Below are 18,770 nucleotides of genomic sequence, written 5' to 3'. Positions count from 1 at the left end.
ATTGATTAGTGATTTATACTTATTTTTGTTTAGTTAACTTTGCATTTAAATTTGTATTAAAGATTTGTAAGGATGAATTCTTAATTAATATTATGAAATATACCAGATAATTATCTATTAAACTTACTTCTGAATTCAGTGAGGGTATCTTCGTATTTTGGACTCGAATAAACCTATCTATTGCATTATAGGCGAACCAAGACGGATAGTACACATCTTGTGACCCCGATCCAGTAGTCTCTGAATCCACTATTTTCTTCCTCAATGTCCTGTAGGTCGACATCAGTGACTCTTTCTTCTTTTTCAACGCAACAACTGGCATTGTAACACTTAACTCGTTAGCTACTTCAGTCCATGCATCCTGCAGGGTGTTTTTATTCTTATGTCCTGGATAAAGACTGTTCCACAGAACTGGATGTTTTTCATACGCTTCCAGGAATTCAAGCGTTAGTTCATTATTCCACTCCATTTTGTATAATGTAATGTTATAACTATAGAAAGATAGGGTATTTATTTACACACGAAAAATAAAGAATAAATAAATAAAAGTTGAGATTAAATTTAAATTGAATATTGTTATTGACGTTATTGTATATTCAGATATAATCATATTATAAAATATAAGATATAACTATATAAGAATTAAGTATAGTTTCCTATTTATTTCTATTTAAAAATTAAACATAAAAAACAGATACCCTAATACCAGTTCATTTTCATATAGGTACCCACAATTATTATATTTTTAAATTGCAACAAAATGACTTAAATCGTTATTCTTCGAATAAAATACCAAACAGAATATAATACTTATATATTATATAATACTGCTGTGAATCAGAAATTTTTATTCCGGGCAACAGAAAAGTTAAGATAAATGTTGAACAACATACACCAAATATTAAATAACGAATTGAACAAAGTTTGAGTCATATAGAGTTGGTACATTTAACGGGCAACGAAGTGTACGGGATCAGCTAGTATAAATATATATATATATATATTACTTAAATATAATACTTACCAGTTACTTTAAAAAAGTAGTCTTGTAAATATTAAAAAAAAAAGTTACAACTATACTTATTTCACACGTCACGGTCACGACTCCAATTCAAGACTGGTCACAACAGGACTAGACATGTCACGCCGTGTAGCCGTATACCAAATGCTGGTTGCACCTTGCTTCCAACGTTGGACACTCCTATGACGCGTGTCAAAAATACAAACTTTCAGCGGGAATCCTTCCAACGCCAATGTTGGACCCAACATTTGTCACTTGAAATATACATTTTCGGCTACACGATGTGGCAAATTATCGTGTGGCCAACGTTTGAAGGTATTGGACGCATCGTGTAGCACCGGCTTTACATAATACCGCCCGTTGTTTTACCGACCGAAAGTCCGCCCGCCCGCGAGTGCGTCGACAGCCACCGATTTAGCCGCGTGCTCCGATTCTCGACCCGACTCGCGCAGTCAACCGACTTTTCTGTTTTACACCCGACTTTATCCGCGTGATCCCTCGACATGTCGTCTGACACCCCAGTAATTTCCGCACCGCTCACCATCGTCCCTACGACGAGCAGCACCACGTATCTCACCGACACGACGACGCCGATCACCCTAACGACGAGCACGAGTCCGGAGATCTCGTCCGTCATGCACGTGAGACTCCCGGGTTTTTGGCACAACTCCCCGACCCAATGGTTCACGCACGCTGACGCCATGTTTGCGAACAAACGGATTCGTTCGGACTTGACGCGCGTGAACCACGTGCTGGAGGCATTGGACGAGGAAGGCGTGCGGACAATCACGGATTTGTTGGGGCCCGACGCAACGTACGACTCCATACGGCAACGACTGATCACGGCGTACGGCGTCCCACAGGCCACGCGTTTCCAGCGGATGATCCAGCCGGGCGGCATAAGCGACCGTACCCCATCAGGCCTGTTACGGGACATGCGGTATGTTTACCCCGACGGGATGTCGGATAATTCTCTGGTTGCGTTTTGGTTGAGCAAGCTTCCACCACCCGTCCGCACCGTCATCGCCGTTACAGTCGCCGACCGATACCCGTTGCCACACCTACACGACTTCACGGCAAACCTCGCCGGGAAAACCGTTTTCACAAAGCTCGATCTGGTGCGGGCATATCACCAAGTTCCTATCGCCCCAAACGACGTACACAAGACCGCGGTCACGACACCGTTCGGTTTGTTCGAGTTTCCCGTCATGTGTTTTGGACTTCGCAACGCTGCGCAAACGTTTCAACGCGTTATCAACGATATACTGCGCGGACTGGATTTCGTGTTCGCGTATATCGACGACGTGTTAATCGCCTCACGCGATGAGGCCGAACACACCAATCACGTCCGTACCGTTCTCGAACTTTTTCAAAAATACGGTATCGCAATCAGTCCGGCGAAGTGCGTTTTCGCGACCGACACTATGTCATTTCTCGGACACGTTATCGACAAAGACGTTTGCCGACCGAACGCCGAACGCGTTACCGCGATACACGAGTGGACCCAACCGAACACAAAAAAAGAGCTCCAACGATTTTTGGGTTCGATAAATTTTTACCTCCGATTCATCCCGAACGCCGCCGAAATACAAGCCCCCCTGTATAGCCTCGCGTCGCAAATCAAAAGTCGCGACGGACCTTTGCGATGGACCGACGACACCCAAGCCGCGTTCAATACGTGTCGTCAAGCCCTCGCCGACACCGCGAAACTCGCGCATCTTGAACAGAACGCCCCCCTACGTCTCAACACCGACGCATCTAACGTGGCAGTGGGCGCCGTTCTTGAACAACACGTCAACAACCAGTGGCAGCCCCTCGGTTTTTTCTCAAAAAAGCTCTCACCCACCGAACAGAAATACAGTACGTACGACCGGGAACTGCTCGCTGCCTTTTTGGGCACACGTCACTTCATCCACATGATCGAGGGACGCAAAACAACGTTACGTACGGATCACAAGCCGCTTACGTACATGTTCACGCTCAAGTCCGAAAAAACGATCGACCGGCAAGTGCGTCAAATTTCGTTCCTGTCGCAGCACATACACGACGTCGTACACATTCAAGGCACTGATAACATTGTGCCAGACGCGCTATCACGGATCGAGATCGCCGAAACAGCTGACCCGCCGACGATGCAACAGTGGGCCGTTGATCAAGCCGCCGACCCGCAGCTGCAACAGCTTATCAGTGGTATCACGACGAGCTCACTACGTTTGCAACCGCGCGTATCAGTCGACGGCGTAATCTACGCGGATTATACGACCGGCAACGCGCGTTTGTTCGTACCGTCCGTACACCGCCTTCGAGTTTTTAACGCGCTACATGGTTTAGCGCACGGCGGAAACCGCTCCACGCTACGTCTGATCAGATCTCGATATTGCTGGCCGGACATGCACAAAGACATCACACGATGGACCCGGTGCTGCGAACCGTGTCAACGAACTAAGGTACATAAACACACCGTTTCCCCGATCACGCCTTTCGCACCGCCCGAACGACGTTTTGGACACATTCATGTCGACCTCGTCGGACCTCTAACGCCGTCTAACAATTTCAAATACCTGCTCACCGTCATCGACCGATTCACTCGCTGGCCAGAAGCCTGGCCACTCGAAAATATGTCAGCTCACGCAGTCGCACAGTCGCTGACCGTGAATTGGATCGCACGATTCGGCGTTCCCGACACCATCACCACCGACCAGGGAAGACAGTTCGAGTCCGACCTATGCCACTCTCTTTTTTCAACATTCGGTATTCAACACTCGAGGACTTCACCTTATCACCCTCATTCGAATGGTTTGGTCGAACGTTTTCACCGAACGCTTAAGTCCGCGCTCACTGCACACGAATCAACGCAGTGGTCAACGAAGTTGCCGATCGTCCTCCTTGCACTACGCAACACTGTGAAAGCCGGTTTCGAACACACTCCGGCCGAGTTGGTCTACGGCGCGACACTTCGACTTCCCGGAGAAATTTTTCACGCTGCACCCGCGGAACCTCCACCGCCCGAACTGGTAGCGACGCTCCGCAACTACATGGCTGAGTTACGTTTCACTCCAGGTACCAACCACAGCACACGACGCGCTACGTTCGTACCGAACGATCTGAGCCAGGTCAGTCACGTTTTCCTCCGAATCGACGCCGTCCAGCCGCCGCTCCAGCCACGATACGAGGGCCCGTTTGCAGTTTTGGAACGCCGTGAAAAAACATACAAGGTACAACGCCATCGATCAACGACGTGGATTTCCATCGACCGACTCAAGCCAGCATTCATCGCACGTGAAGATCCAACCGCCGACCATACGTACGCCGCGCGGTCGATCGAACGCCCCCCAAAAAAACGAGTCCGTTTTTTTCCCAACGTGAGGGAGTAATGTGGTGATTACGACGCGTTATCACCACTTACGCTAGCGCGTCCGTTTTCTCTTTGTGCCTAACTTTGAATTATATATCTTTTGTTTTTTGTATTGTCTTTGCCCGCGCTACGACGCGCCGCCGCAACTCTGTCTCCCGCCTCGTACGCCGACTTTTTCGCCGTTACGGGCTCGAATTCGTTTTCACTCGCCTCGCTTGTCACTACTTTTTTCGCTCTCGACTCGACTCGAGCTGCCTAACGTCTCGGCTCTCCGATTCCGACGACTCGACGTAACGCGCGCTAAGTCCGTACCTCCAACCTTTATATTGTTATTGTTTTATTTTTGTAAAAATGATAAACGGAATAAAGAATAAAAATCATAGTATTGTTTTAAAACCAGAATTCCAATATGTAGCGATTACAAAGAATAGGGAACAATACACCACGTTCACAGAAACTCAGCTTTTACATTGTACGGAAACAGAAATATTCACAATATGTCCAGAATTTTCACCAGTCGTTCACTCGAACAACAAAAATCCATGTGAGATAGCTTTATTCAAAAATCCGGATGTCTTGCCAGAAACATGCGAGACGGGAGTCCTAGTATTATCGAAAGACATATTTTATAAATTAAAACATGCAAACACCTGGATATACACAACAAAGGGTGAAACATTGACTATTGCGTGTAGGGAAAACTCGGAACCATACATTACGAAAATACGGAAGCAAGGATTAATTTGGTTAAGCTCAAAATGCAGAGCGTACGGAAACGATATCATTTTAAATCCGACACAAGAAATAAAATCAAAACACTATCTTAACTTTATACCCGAAGTAGGACAGGGAAAAATATCATTTAAAGTATCCGATAGAATAAAGAGTATGAACCTACCTAAGATAATGGTTAACCAAGATTCACATAAACTCGAAAAAATACACGAAATAGCACAATCGTTAGATAAGGTGCAACAACAAATCGACAATGAAATATTAACACAATCAGGACAGTTAGAAGTAAGCGATACGCGTAACTATTTATTTTATTTAACATTGTGCTTGATAGTATTCTCGGTCATGTTAATCATTTTTATATACATAACGTATAAATGTAGGCTTACTTCGTTGCGACGTCCGCAATATGAAATGGTACGATTAGGTAGAAGTAAACTCTGTACGGATGATATCAAAGTTGAACAAAAGTTTAATAAGGTAGACGAACAAAATACACTCGGAGGGGAGGATGTACCACCTCAAATAAAATAACCTATGAAATAATATTTTATTAGAATATATATGGTTAGGTTAGGTTAGGTTGTTATATAATTAGAATATATATATGTAGAAAGTATTAGAAACTTTATAGAAAATATTTACACAAGTAGTTAGAAATAGTAAAATAGAATAAAACACATTAATTGTAAGTTAATAATGACATTAAATATATTATCGACTTTAAATTAGAAGGGAAGTCAAGTTCGTTGTCATGGATTTCGAATTCACCAATATGAGGAGAACAGACATTGTGCTAATATCAGGAGCAATCTCGAACAGCTTAAACAAGTGTAAAATTCGTAAGCTCGAGGGGAAGCCGCTTCTCTTGCCACTCCACGAACAGATAAGAATTATGACTGTTCGTGAAACACAGTTGGCAGAGAAATCGATAAGGTGGATTTTTCACAACAAAAAGGAAGTGGAGACGACCTGCTTAGCGCAACTTAACAAAAGTCTGAATTCACAATTAAATAACTTAAATAACACCAGAATCCATAAAAAATTATATTTTGCGTGGAGATAAGATAAATGTAGTGGTATTGTTTGGGGGATCATACGATAGGAATATCCTAAGTAGATTAGGGTTAGAACATATAGAAGTACTAAACATTAGATGCTATGATCTGAATTTCGATGAGGACTTCTACATGATATTAGAAAAATTCAGGGGAAAAATAACTGAGAGAATTTTCGAATTTAATGTAGGTAGAATCCAGAAAAACGGTAGGCTGTTGAATCTAACGGAAGCACATAGCGGCGTATGTACACAAAAACATAAAATAACATACGCTCACGACCCAAAGACGGATGTGAGATTTACCAAATGCATATTCAACAGAATGGTTAAGGAATATGGGTACCAAAATTTGGTGAAACAATTCCAACCTATATAGACAATACCACGTACCTAGCACCACGTTGTAAAATATAATTTTTGCGAATTCATAACTTTTATTATAGCAAATAACAAAATAGCTTAATTAACACACTAAAGTCAATATATATAGAAAAAAAAAGTAACGCTAGATATTAATAATTAACTAATATAATACCACAAATAGTAATTTTAAATGCATTAATTTCAGAAAAAAAAGAGAAAGAAATAACATTAGGAATCGGGCGGTAAATAATAGGGGCTTATTTTTGTCTATTTTTATTGGAGACTGACAAATGGTGCACTATTATGCACCGAACGGTTTGACCACTTAAGGGAAAATGTTGGAATTTGATCGTTTGGTGATTGGTTGGAAAAATCGTGTGAATAGCAGATTTTTTTAACGGGATCACCAAGGGACCAAATGGCCATAATAAATCACAATAAGAAATTACAAAATCTTATTAGTTTAGCCAGTGTCGCGGGAGGATGCTTTGATTTGCAGCACACTCTGGCGACATGGGTTCAATTAGCAAGATGAAATCATTACGAAAATAGAATAGAATAGAATCGATTTAATACTAGTCTTGATCATGTAATAAAACTTGAATACAATAGTTTATTGTTGGTCTGGGCCTGTAGTAAAAAGATATAATCTAATTACAGTATAGGGATAGTAATATTAACTAGACATAAAATATAATGATATAGCGATTAATAGAAAATATATATATAGAAGCAAACGTAAACGTAGAATGAATGAAAAGAAAAAAAGGAAGTTAGGAACATATTAGCATATATTGGCGTAATTAACATGGTGATGGAATAAGAATATACTAATCTAACTTATTTAAAATATAATTAACATGCTAATGGAAAATAAAAATATAGTAAACACCACTATTTTATCATATAAATATATTGCACAAAAAAAAAAAATATATTGTAATAGATTTTAAGAATTCATGTTATATTAAAATATTATTACACGTATTATATTAACACTAAGATAAGATTATTGATGTAAACAAAAACACAAAAAAAAAGAATATATTGTTAATCACATAAGATACTAACCTAGATAATAAGCAAAATATATACTGTAATATTGTGAATTATAATCTGTATTCTGTCAATAATAATTAATATGGTGAAATGTACCATATAATTATAATGATGTATTTAATGTAAAACATAAAATGTAAACATGTAATAATTGAATGTAATGTAATAATTGATATATGTAAAATTTGTAATCATAGGAAAGTGCTTTAACTAATGGAGGAAGTTTGAGTTAATTTTTCTCATTTAGACGATAAAAATCAACTTTTAAAGGGGGAGATGTAGTAAGCAAGTTACTACTTAACAATAAAACAAATTACACAGGTACATAATTCTACTATACTATAATTTAGATACTGTAATTCGGCATAAATCGGATAATAGAAACGAAGTTAAGGGTTCTTTCTGTATATTACATTTTAATGTCTTGGGTAAGAGACGGTAGATATTAGGAACTCACTGAACCATAATTTGCTCTGTATACGACAGATGTTCAAATATAAAAATATATACTATATGATTATTTTGATTACAACGCTGTACGCTGTACGCGACGATAGTCATTATAAAAATATTAAAATTATATTAAAAAGATTATTTCAAATTTAATACACAGAATTATACTGGAAGTCATAATATGCGTGGGCTGGAACGATGGAACGATGTTCACACCAATCACATCCGTGAGCCGAGATACAGTATCTATAGGCAAGGGATACGGGGAACTGCATATAAAAGGGAGCCCGAATCGGCCTGTTTTCAGACGTGTACTACCACCCATTAGTGCAAGCACCTTCACGCCACTCTGTACGAGCATATTTTGGACTTAGAAAAATTATCAACAATATAATAAAATTCACAATAAAACAACAACTGTCTTTTATTTATTATCAACCACGACTTCAACGTCAAACAAAGTGTCTGCGACCTGCATCTATAATATCTTGGCAGCCACTTATCTACTATCAGTACTACGATAGTAGGTACCAAGCTACCGAGTATATTACACAAGTATGCCGTGCAAATATATTCTGAATTAACTAATTAAATAGTGAATAGTTGTGCGATCGACTTGAAACCTGTACCATTAGAATACATACGTTCCCAAGTACTATACTTGCTATTTTCATGTATAACACTCTTAAATATCGTTGGCCAGTAACAGACGGCTGGAGGATGGCCGATCACCGTGTATTCATCCGGCAGTTATGCTTATTTCGATTTCAAAAATTAATTAAGAATCGAATAATTGTGCGATCGACTTGAAACCTGTACCATTAGATTACATACGTTCCCGACTACCATACCTGCTATTTTCATGTATAACACTCCAAAATCTCGTTGTCCAATATCGGACGGCTGGTGTGTGGCCGATCGCCGAGCAATCACACGTATGCCGTGCAAAAATATTCTGAATTAACTAATTAAGAATCGAATAATTGTGCGATCGACTTGAAACCTGTACCATTAGATTACATACGTTCCCGACTACCATACCTGCTATTTTCATGTATAACACTCTTAAATATCGTTGTCCAGTAACAGACGGCTGGAGGATGGCCGATCACCGTGTATTCATCCGGCAGTTATGCATATTTCGATTTCAAAAATTAATGTAGAATCGAATAATTGTGCGATCGACTTGAAACCTGTACCATTAGATTACAAACGTTTCAGACTACCATACCATACTGGGCCTAATGCATTGCATATTACGATGCCATTCACACATTCACGACACGGACGTACACACGGCACAGTCAATTCATTTTTTTTCTGGCATTCTGCATGTTGTACGAGCACATACAATACTAACAATTATTATGGATGTCGATTTATTAATCTCACTTGTAGACGTTCGTCCCAGTATTGTGGGATAAAACATATAATATATATAAAGACATGATTGAAACAAAGAATGCCTGGAAAGAAGTGTGAATGGAATTGAATAGTGATTTCAGTAATTACAACGATGAGCAAAAAAATGATTTTTGTAAGTTTACTTATTTAATTTGTAGCGAGCTGTGACTGTTTAACCATTTATATAAAAATAAAACCTATTAGGCGGTAGATCAAAGTGTAGATCAAAGTAATCGTATATAGTAAGCGCCGCGTAATAATTACGTTAATAATAAAACTAGTTACAGTACGCATCACGAAAACGTGCGGATGACCGCAGCGCGCTGTGTGTCGGTTTTTCAGTAAACCAGTGGGCCTCAATATTTGATCCATCACAGGTGCGAGCCACTGGCGCGACGGGTACTATACGTTTTGAAAAAAACAACTAACCTGCACCTTTAAAAATGTCCCTGTCTTTTGTTGACTTTAATATCATTAAATACATACACATAATTTATTAATATAAAAATACGAGTTTTAAATTTTATATTTGGCGCGAAACAGTTTGGCCACCACCAACGAGAAATTGCCACTGGGCGCGCGGCGGTCATCCGCACGTTTTCGTGATGCGTACTGTAGTACATTAGTAATAGTAATAGCGTCCGCGCTGCGTGTGTAGTAGTACAGCGAATAACGACCATGAACGGCGCGCGTCAATCTATATATGACTACTTATATAAATTACTCGCATAAAATGTCCATATAAATCGTGAGTGTTATGGAATAAAGCACCGCGCGTGTACAATAATCATCAAGGTGCAGGTTAGTTGTTTTTTTCAAAACGTATAGTACCCGTCGCGCCAGTGGCGTGCACCTGTGATGGATCAAATATTGAGGCCCACTGGTTTACTGAAAAACCGACACACGGCGCGCTGCGGTCATCCGCACGTTTTCATGATGCGTACTGTAGTCGTATATTATGGTACGCGCCGCGTAACATTAATAGTAATAGTAATAGCGTCCGCGCTGCGTGTGTAGTAGTACAAACGAATAACGATCGCGCGACCATGAACGGCGTGCGTCAATCTATATATGAATACTTATATAAATAACTCGCATAAAATGTCAATATAAATCGTGAGTGTTATGGAATAAAGCACCGCGCGTGTACAATAATAGCATATATGTATGTTCAACTTCGTGCCGGGTGCGAGCGCGTGCGAGGCCACAGATGACCATATACGGTTATCCAGAATAAGTAATGACAGGGACAGACCCATCGAGGAGAGCTCATGGACAAGCGTTCATCAGACGAGCAACCGACAAGCTTAGGAACAGTCATCAGTACTATTGTCAAATCTCGCTAGCTTCATTCATTATTTTTGGACTTAGAGTAATTTTGTTATAATCAGTCACAGTTGAATAAGTTAAATAAATCAAACATATTATACTAAAAACTCGAGATTTACATTTATTCCATCATCCTTCAATCCTCTTGACTGGAGCACGTTACAAATTTATTTTATATAATCAAAAATATCAGTTTTGGGTAGTATAAAGTAAATATGGTATATCCAGGTACAATATTAAATGAGTTATACAAGGTTTTACTCTCGAAAATGTACAAGTTATTTAGTAGTTAAATACTGTAACGTCTCCTCTTCACCTGGGCTCTTACCCGTTCCGGTGTCGTTCTGTTTTTATTAACGAGGTCTCGGAGACTCGACCTCGGTGTGTGATATTATTACTAGGGATCAGGGTTACCTTATGTGAAGCAAAGTACTCAACGTTATGTATATATATATATATATATCTGTTATTGATGTATTATTATTATTTACTACAAGTTACAACATTGAAAGTATACTTATAAATTATAACTCCGGGCTACCGATCGGGCCATGGTGTGTCGTGGGTGCCGATGTCCAAATGTGGGTTGAGCTGGTCGTCCGCAGGTCCTCTTCAGGTCGTTGTCAGTCCTCGAGTTCCACTATCGACCACCGACCTTGACTCTTCATTCTTGACCATCCAACTATCAACCGCCGACTATATTCTATCGACTACCTCACTGTAGACTCTATCATAACTGACTCCCGCCAGGCGTCCAGTCCAGGTCGGTTATTTACACGATGTGAGCTAATGATGGCGTCAGCATAATATATATTTCATATATATATACACATTTGTCATTACTAACACTCAGCATATTAGCCGTGCTCAACGTAGGGAGTAATGTACGATGTCGATTACGATAATCGTTACAATACAAAGTATTTAATATTTATATGTTAGTTATTTTATTAATATCTAAAACAAAAAATATTTTGCATAATAGTTATATACTATATATAAACAGTATTAATTATATTTAAGTATAACGTCTACAGGGTGATTTTTTTTATCGAAGAACACTCATTATTTCTGAAAGTAGACTTTTTACCAAATTTTTTTTTCTAAAAATTTTAGTTACATACTTTTCTACATTTGTATAACACTTTAATTTTTTTCACCCTTATATTTATTGGTCAAACTATTATCAACTTTTGATTTTCAAATAGCAACCCATAATAAAAATGTTATAAAATAATAAAACAATTTTTTTTATGAATTATAACGTTAAAATTTTCATTTTTTGATAATCCATCAGCGAGATATAGTGCCTCAAAGTTTGTTGGTTTTTTCATAAGTAACTGTGCTACTGTTTATAAGTAGATAGTATTTTTCATTCGTAAAGACCAGAAGTTATAACTTATAACTAATAAATACGATATCGCTCAACCCAAGGTTTTTGTACCTGCTATTATCATAGAACAATATAGAAGCGACACTCGATCAGCTGATTGGGGTATTGGTTACCTATGATCTGAAGTCTGAACCTACGAGAAACATGAAATTGGTTCCACGCACCAACATGATGTTAGACCCATGGTTACCAATATTATGAAAACGGTTCCAAGACTATGGCGGGATACGTTACGCGGGGTCGACTTGTTTACCATTCCATTATATCTTAGTCCGTGGGCATAACAAATTAAGATTAGATAGGACACGCCCACGGACGCTTAAACTGACTACTAAGGGCGGGTTGCATAAACGTCTTGTAGTGACTTACCGAACCGTTATCGCACTGTTAACCGCTAACGGCTCTGTAAATAAAAGTGGGTGTTGCTTGAACGCCCGATAGCGGTAACGGCTCTGTAAACTATAGACTACTGGACCTGTAAAATACAGATCGGATTTTGGTTCTGTAACTTACAGATCGATTAATTATACGAATGTTATCAATGTTATTGGTGACAATTTTGATACTGAATTGTTTATTTAATTATTTGTTTTGACTCAATAATTAAATATTTTCATTTTTCATTGTTTCTTTTTAAAATTAATAATCAATGGATTCGTCGGCTTCATCTTCATCTAGTGATGATGGATTATTTATTATTAATGTTTTACAATTGCTACCAAGACCACGATTTTTTCGAGACAGGTCTAATCCACTGGCAGATTATGATGATGTAAATTTTAAACTAAGATTCAGGTACTTAATATCAAAATATTTTATTATTTATTAAATAAATACCTTTGTACCTATAGTAAAACGTTTCATATATAATTAGGTACTGTCCCTACAAATATATTAACATAGTCTAACTATCATTGACTCCTAACGACAATTTTTCTTTTCTTAATAATATGTTAATAATATATTATAATTTATAATATGTTGCATTAAAATATAGTAGTTAAATATACCTACATTATATTCCTGTGTTTATTAGATTGTCAAAACTTATGTTCATGGATCTACTTGACATGATAAGCAACAATATAACTCAAAATACACTACGAAATGTGTCACTGTCACCAATACTACAGCTTCTAATAGCCCTGAGATATTATGCTACAGGTGCTTTTCAGGTTTGTCACGATTATGTATTTAATATTTATTTAAAATTAATTCTGTGTAATGATACACTTTATATTTTAGGCAGTTTTAGGTGATCATATACATGTCCACAAATCCACAGTTTACCGTGTCATTAAAAAAGTTTCTGAAGCTATTGCACTTCTAAAACCTAAATATATAAAAATGCCAAGATCACAAACTGAAATCAACTTAGCACAAGATGATTTCTTGTTAGCACGTAATTTTCCAAAAGTTATTGGTGCAATTGATTGCACGCACATAAAAATTCAGTCACCCAATAGTGACATCGGAGAGAAATTCCGAAATAGAAAAGGATTCTTTTCTATTAATGTACAGGCAGTGTGTAGTAGCCATATGCAATTTATAAATATTGTAGCTAGATGAGTAGTAGTGAAGTTGATTTATAAAATGAGTTGGTACCTGAAAAGTTATTGAATAGTATAAATACCCTTCATATCTTTTGTATGCATATAAATTTTTGTATGCACATTTTTATAGATGGCCTGGTTCAGTTCACGACTCAACAATTTTTGACAATTCATTATTACGAGCACAGTTTGAAAACAATGAATTTGGAAATTCCGTGCTCGTAGGAGATGGGGGTTACGCTTGTAGAAATTATATGATGACACCACTTGGAAATCCTACAAGTGAATCAGAACTACGATATCAGGTTAGCAAAAAATAAATACAATTAGTGATAAGTAATACAAATTAAAAAAATTGTAAAGGGGCTGGTATATTTTAAATAAAACATTTGCTTAATTTTGTTTTAGAAAGCTCAAATTGTACTAGGAATGTCATAGAGAGAACATTCGGTGTATGGAAGAGGCGGTTCCCAGTTTTATCTCTAGGAATACGAACACAAATACAGACTACTCTTACCACAATTATTGCTACCGCAGTGTTGCACAATATGTTAATTGCAGCAAATGAACCACTGGTTATAGACGATGAAACACTACTTACTGCTGATATGGTGGATCAAGTTCCAGTATTGCCTGTTCGACAAGCTGGTAATGCAGTACAAAGACATTTAATTGAAACTGTGTTCAATTGATTGTATTAACAAATATTTTGAGTAAAATTAATAATTTGATAGTAAAAACGACTTTATTTTTATAACCAGAAAAGAAACAAAATTAATAATTTTATAACAAGAAATAAACATAACTTTTGTTTTATAATCATAATTAAATAAAAAAAACAATTGTTTAATAACAGAAACAAAATTTATAATTTTATAATAAGAAATAAACATGACTTTTGTTTTATAATCATAATTAAATCAAAAAAACAATTGTTTAATAACAGAAACAAAATTTATAATTTTATAATAAGAAATAAACATCAATTTTTAACGCTATTCAATGTCTTGTAAATTGAACAATTACAAATATTATATCACAAACTAATAATAAACTACTATATATAAGTAGTATGAAATATTCAATTATTCAACATTTTATGTTTTTGTAAGTTTAATATTTCCTCTTGAAGTAGCATTTGGTTTTTTTAGATTCCATTTCTATTTGTTTGGTTAAAAGTTCTGTTTGTAGTATTTCTAAGGTTACCTCTGCTGATTGTAGCTCTAATTTGGACTTTTTTAGTTTAATGTCATCTAACTCTGATGAAATACGTCCCTTTTCTTGCACTTTCTTAATTTTATTTTGGGTCAACTCTTCTAAACCATCACAAATTTTTTTTTGAGATGATCGTTTTTTAGTGATGGTATCTTTTAATGGGGTGATTGATGAATGAGAATTATATGACTGGGTTTTAGCTGTATTTGTAGTGGCATTATTTGTAATTAATTGTGGTGAGATATTAGTTGTGTCATGAGTTATTGTTTCAGGACTGAGATTATCTGTAAACAACAAGATATTGTACAGATAAGTTTAGTTTAATACAAATAATATGGTTAAAAATATTATTTCTTACTCCAATTAATTCTAGTACTGCCAGTATAACCCAAACTATCAAAAGTAACATCAAGTGCCTCAACGTTTTCATCAAAATGTACAACTTCCACATCCACATTTTCTAAGTTGTGATGATCCTTGAGTGTATATTCAGCACTCTTTTGGCCTTTCATAATTAAAAATTGCAAATAATTTATAAGATTGATCATTTTTTAAAAGCAAAAGTATATTTATGATTTAAGTTTGTGAATGTAACCTGGCACCTAATTTGGTTTCTAGTTACACTATATTCATGGAATAACAGACTATACAACCGCATTAAAGATTAAAAAAAAATACTACCCAGCTTATCTAGAGATGTCCAAAGCATTCAACAGAGAACAATGGAATTCAAGCTAAACATTTTTACCTGCTCCATACCACCTCATACTTAAATCATACCTAGGATTTTGATTTTTTGCTATAAAACACGGGCAATCAATCTCAACCTATCAGAATATCAGGAGCCTTGTATTTAATTTTAACACTTATTTACATTTAAAGATCTTTAAAAAGAGAGAAAAATTAGGTATCAATGAAATAAGAGCAAAAAAGTTAATACACTAAAAAAAAGTGAGAATAGTGATATATAGTGAGTTCATAGAACCCTGTAAAGAAAAGGAAAGTTTAAATTTGTAACTATCCCAGTTACTAGTCAAAATTGTATTCAATCAAAACAAAATTAAGTCCTTAGTAATATGCAAAAAGTAGGTACAAGACAGACTACAATACTACATGGACTACAAACAATGTTCATTGAACAAAATTTAGCTTATAATATAATATAATTACATTGTATACCTACCTACTAAAATAATTAATATAATATTATAGATGATATTGTTTGATAAAATGTAATGAATACATTTAACCTAACTTACATGTACTTCTAATATCTGTAGTTATATAACTAACGTCATCATCAAATTTTTTTACAAGAGGTTCAGTTCTTTCAGTAATAACTCCTAAAATCTGTTCGCTGATACTTGTCATACTTTTAGTATATGTTCCTCCACCAGTTTTATATCTTCCAATCTGTCATAGAACATAATTTATTCATTTTAAGAAATATTTACAGAGTTCCTTGAAAACTATTATTCAAAATTATAATCTAAATGTACTACCCACATTTTAAGATACTATGGATGCAACGGTGATGAGAGTATTAATTTTGAATTCATTGATATCAAATATACAAAACATAAAATACCATAAATTAACAGTTCTAGTTATAATGAATCTTACCTTATCGGTACTATTTTCAATCTTAGCGGCTTTAGTCAAATGATCAAAAATAAACTTCAATTCCTCCATTACCCTTGGCCCTGTGGTTTGATATAAATTATACGTTTCACAAATATTTATCCATGCTTCTTCTTGTTCATATGGTCTACCAGTAAACTATGTCATATAAATATTTTTATAAAATGTACAAAATTGTTTTATGTAGGTACTTATCATTCTTTATTTTACTTAAAAAAACTTACGAGTTCTGAATGATGCGATTGTACTAGGTCCACAATTAAACATTGCTCTTCATGAGTTATTTGTTTCATTATTTTGTACATTATCACCTATTACAAAACATTAATCATTTTAATTATTGACATTATGTTAGTAACAAATAAAGATTTACCTTTTCATTACTGAGATTCTTTTTGGTTTGTCTTTTGATCATATCATAAAGTGTTTTAAGCTGCTGTACAGTTCTACTCCCACTTTCTACTCGATCATTAAATTGTGATGTGACAACTGCCCAGGATTGGTTTTTTTGTTTTATATTAAAACCATCAGTCTAAAAGGAATATTTAATACACACCAATATTGAGTATAATGCTATATTAATTAAGGAACATTAGTGAAATACATACTTTAATGTTTTCAATAACATGTTTATAAGGCGTTATTAATGTTATTAACAATTGTTTCTCCTGTTCTGAAAAGTTTTTTGTTCGTGTACGCTTCATGTCTTGTTTCGTAGTCATTGTACAACTTAATTACAAAATATATATCTAAATATCAACGGACAACGGTACTATACTACTATTGTAGATACTCCAGTAGTGTACAGTGGAAATAGAGTAGTACATAATAATTGTTATGAAATCATAATAAATTAATAATATGTATAATGTATAAGTATAACATTTTTGTTATCATTATTCAAATTTATCAATACCCTGGCCCATACATTACATATTTTGTGTTATCATTATTCAAATTAATCAAATAAAATGTGGTTTAATTTATTTGGTAACCACGGTTATCAATAATTTAATATTTTTTTATGCAACCCATCTTATAGTCTACACAATCATTAAACCTTACCGGACCGGTAAATTACTGGGCCGGTAACGAATTTACAGACTAATCTTTATGCAACCCGCCCTAAGTACTGATGTATATCCGTGGCATGACTAATTACTAATTACTAAATAGATTTTCTATTTTGTCATGGTCAGTGGTATAAGATTTTAAGAGTGAGGTCTATAAGATGGTCTTTGATTATTACAAATTTGAAATTAAAATATGTACGTTATTATCATTTACGTGTCATGGTGGTATGATATTGGTTAATAATGGTTATTGACTATTGTCATTGTCAATGGTTATTGTAGTTAAAAGTTAAAGATTATGAATATATTACACTTGTAGGTAACGTGCGACAATTTTGTACCGATGTATTAAATATACAGAACACGACATGACACGGTGGGGTGTGAATCCAGCAGCTGGATCTCATCACTCCTTTAACTGTGGTTTTAACTAGCTGCTAGTGCTAGCTGTCCGATGGTTTATTAATTTATTATAATTAATTTACTTGAGTTAACCATGCTGTGTACAACTTACCAATTTGTTGTAGGTACAAGAAATACTTATTTGTAAGTATACAAATTTACATTAACTAGTATTTTTAACAGACTGTTTATTTAATATGCAAAACATGCAAAATATATACAATTAATATACCTAATACATAATATAATATTATAATAATAATATAATTATTTATATACATATATTATAATAGTACATAATATAAAAAAAAGACAAATATTTATATATTTTTATATTTTATTTTGTGTTCAAATTGTTTGCCATTTTCGGCTAAACAAATATCCAGTCGCTTCATTACCTCAGTGGATGTAACTTTTTTTTAGTATTACATTTTTAATTTTGTTACAACAGTCTTTTATTTTTTGTTCGAGTTCATCTACACTGTTGACCTCTTCCTTGTATACTTCATTTTTTAGATAGCCCCAAAAAAAGAAGTCAAGAGCACTCAAATCCGGAGAACGAGCTGGCCATTGAATAATGGGGCTGTGGGTTCCAAACCAGTTGTTCCCATATATTTTATTTAAATATTTTCGTACAGAAAACGTATTATGTGCTGGTGCACCATCTTGCTGCCAAATCAATTTCAAACGATGTTGAAGCGGAATATTTTCCAA

The 18,770-nt window shown here is 35.7% G+C and overlaps 1 protein-coding gene across 1 annotated transcript; it reads left to right on the top strand.

The window, feature by feature from the left end:
• The first annotated feature begins 12,870 nt into the window (after nucleotides 1–12,870).
• Nucleotides 12,871–13,741, top strand: LOC132937175 (putative nuclease HARBI1). The gene is made up of 3 exons (XM_061004000.1): nucleotides 12,871–12,967; nucleotides 13,209–13,347; nucleotides 13,418–13,741. The coding sequence occupies exons 2-3, from the start codon at nucleotides 13,222–13,224 to the stop codon at nucleotides 13,739–13,741; spliced, it is 450 nt and encodes a 149-aa protein (XP_060859983.1). The 5' UTR covers nucleotides 12,871–12,967; nucleotides 13,209–13,221.
• Nucleotides 13,742–18,770: the final 5,029 nt, after the last annotated feature.

The sequence above is a fragment of the Metopolophium dirhodum genome, chromosome 1 (genome assembly GCF_019925205.1).
Source record: "Metopolophium dirhodum isolate CAU chromosome 1, ASM1992520v1, whole genome shotgun sequence".
Classification (NCBI taxonomy): domain Eukaryota; kingdom Metazoa; phylum Arthropoda; class Insecta; order Hemiptera; family Aphididae; genus Metopolophium; species Metopolophium dirhodum.
Note: the sequence above shows the minus strand (reverse complement) of the source record. Positions and strands in the feature narration are given on the sequence as shown.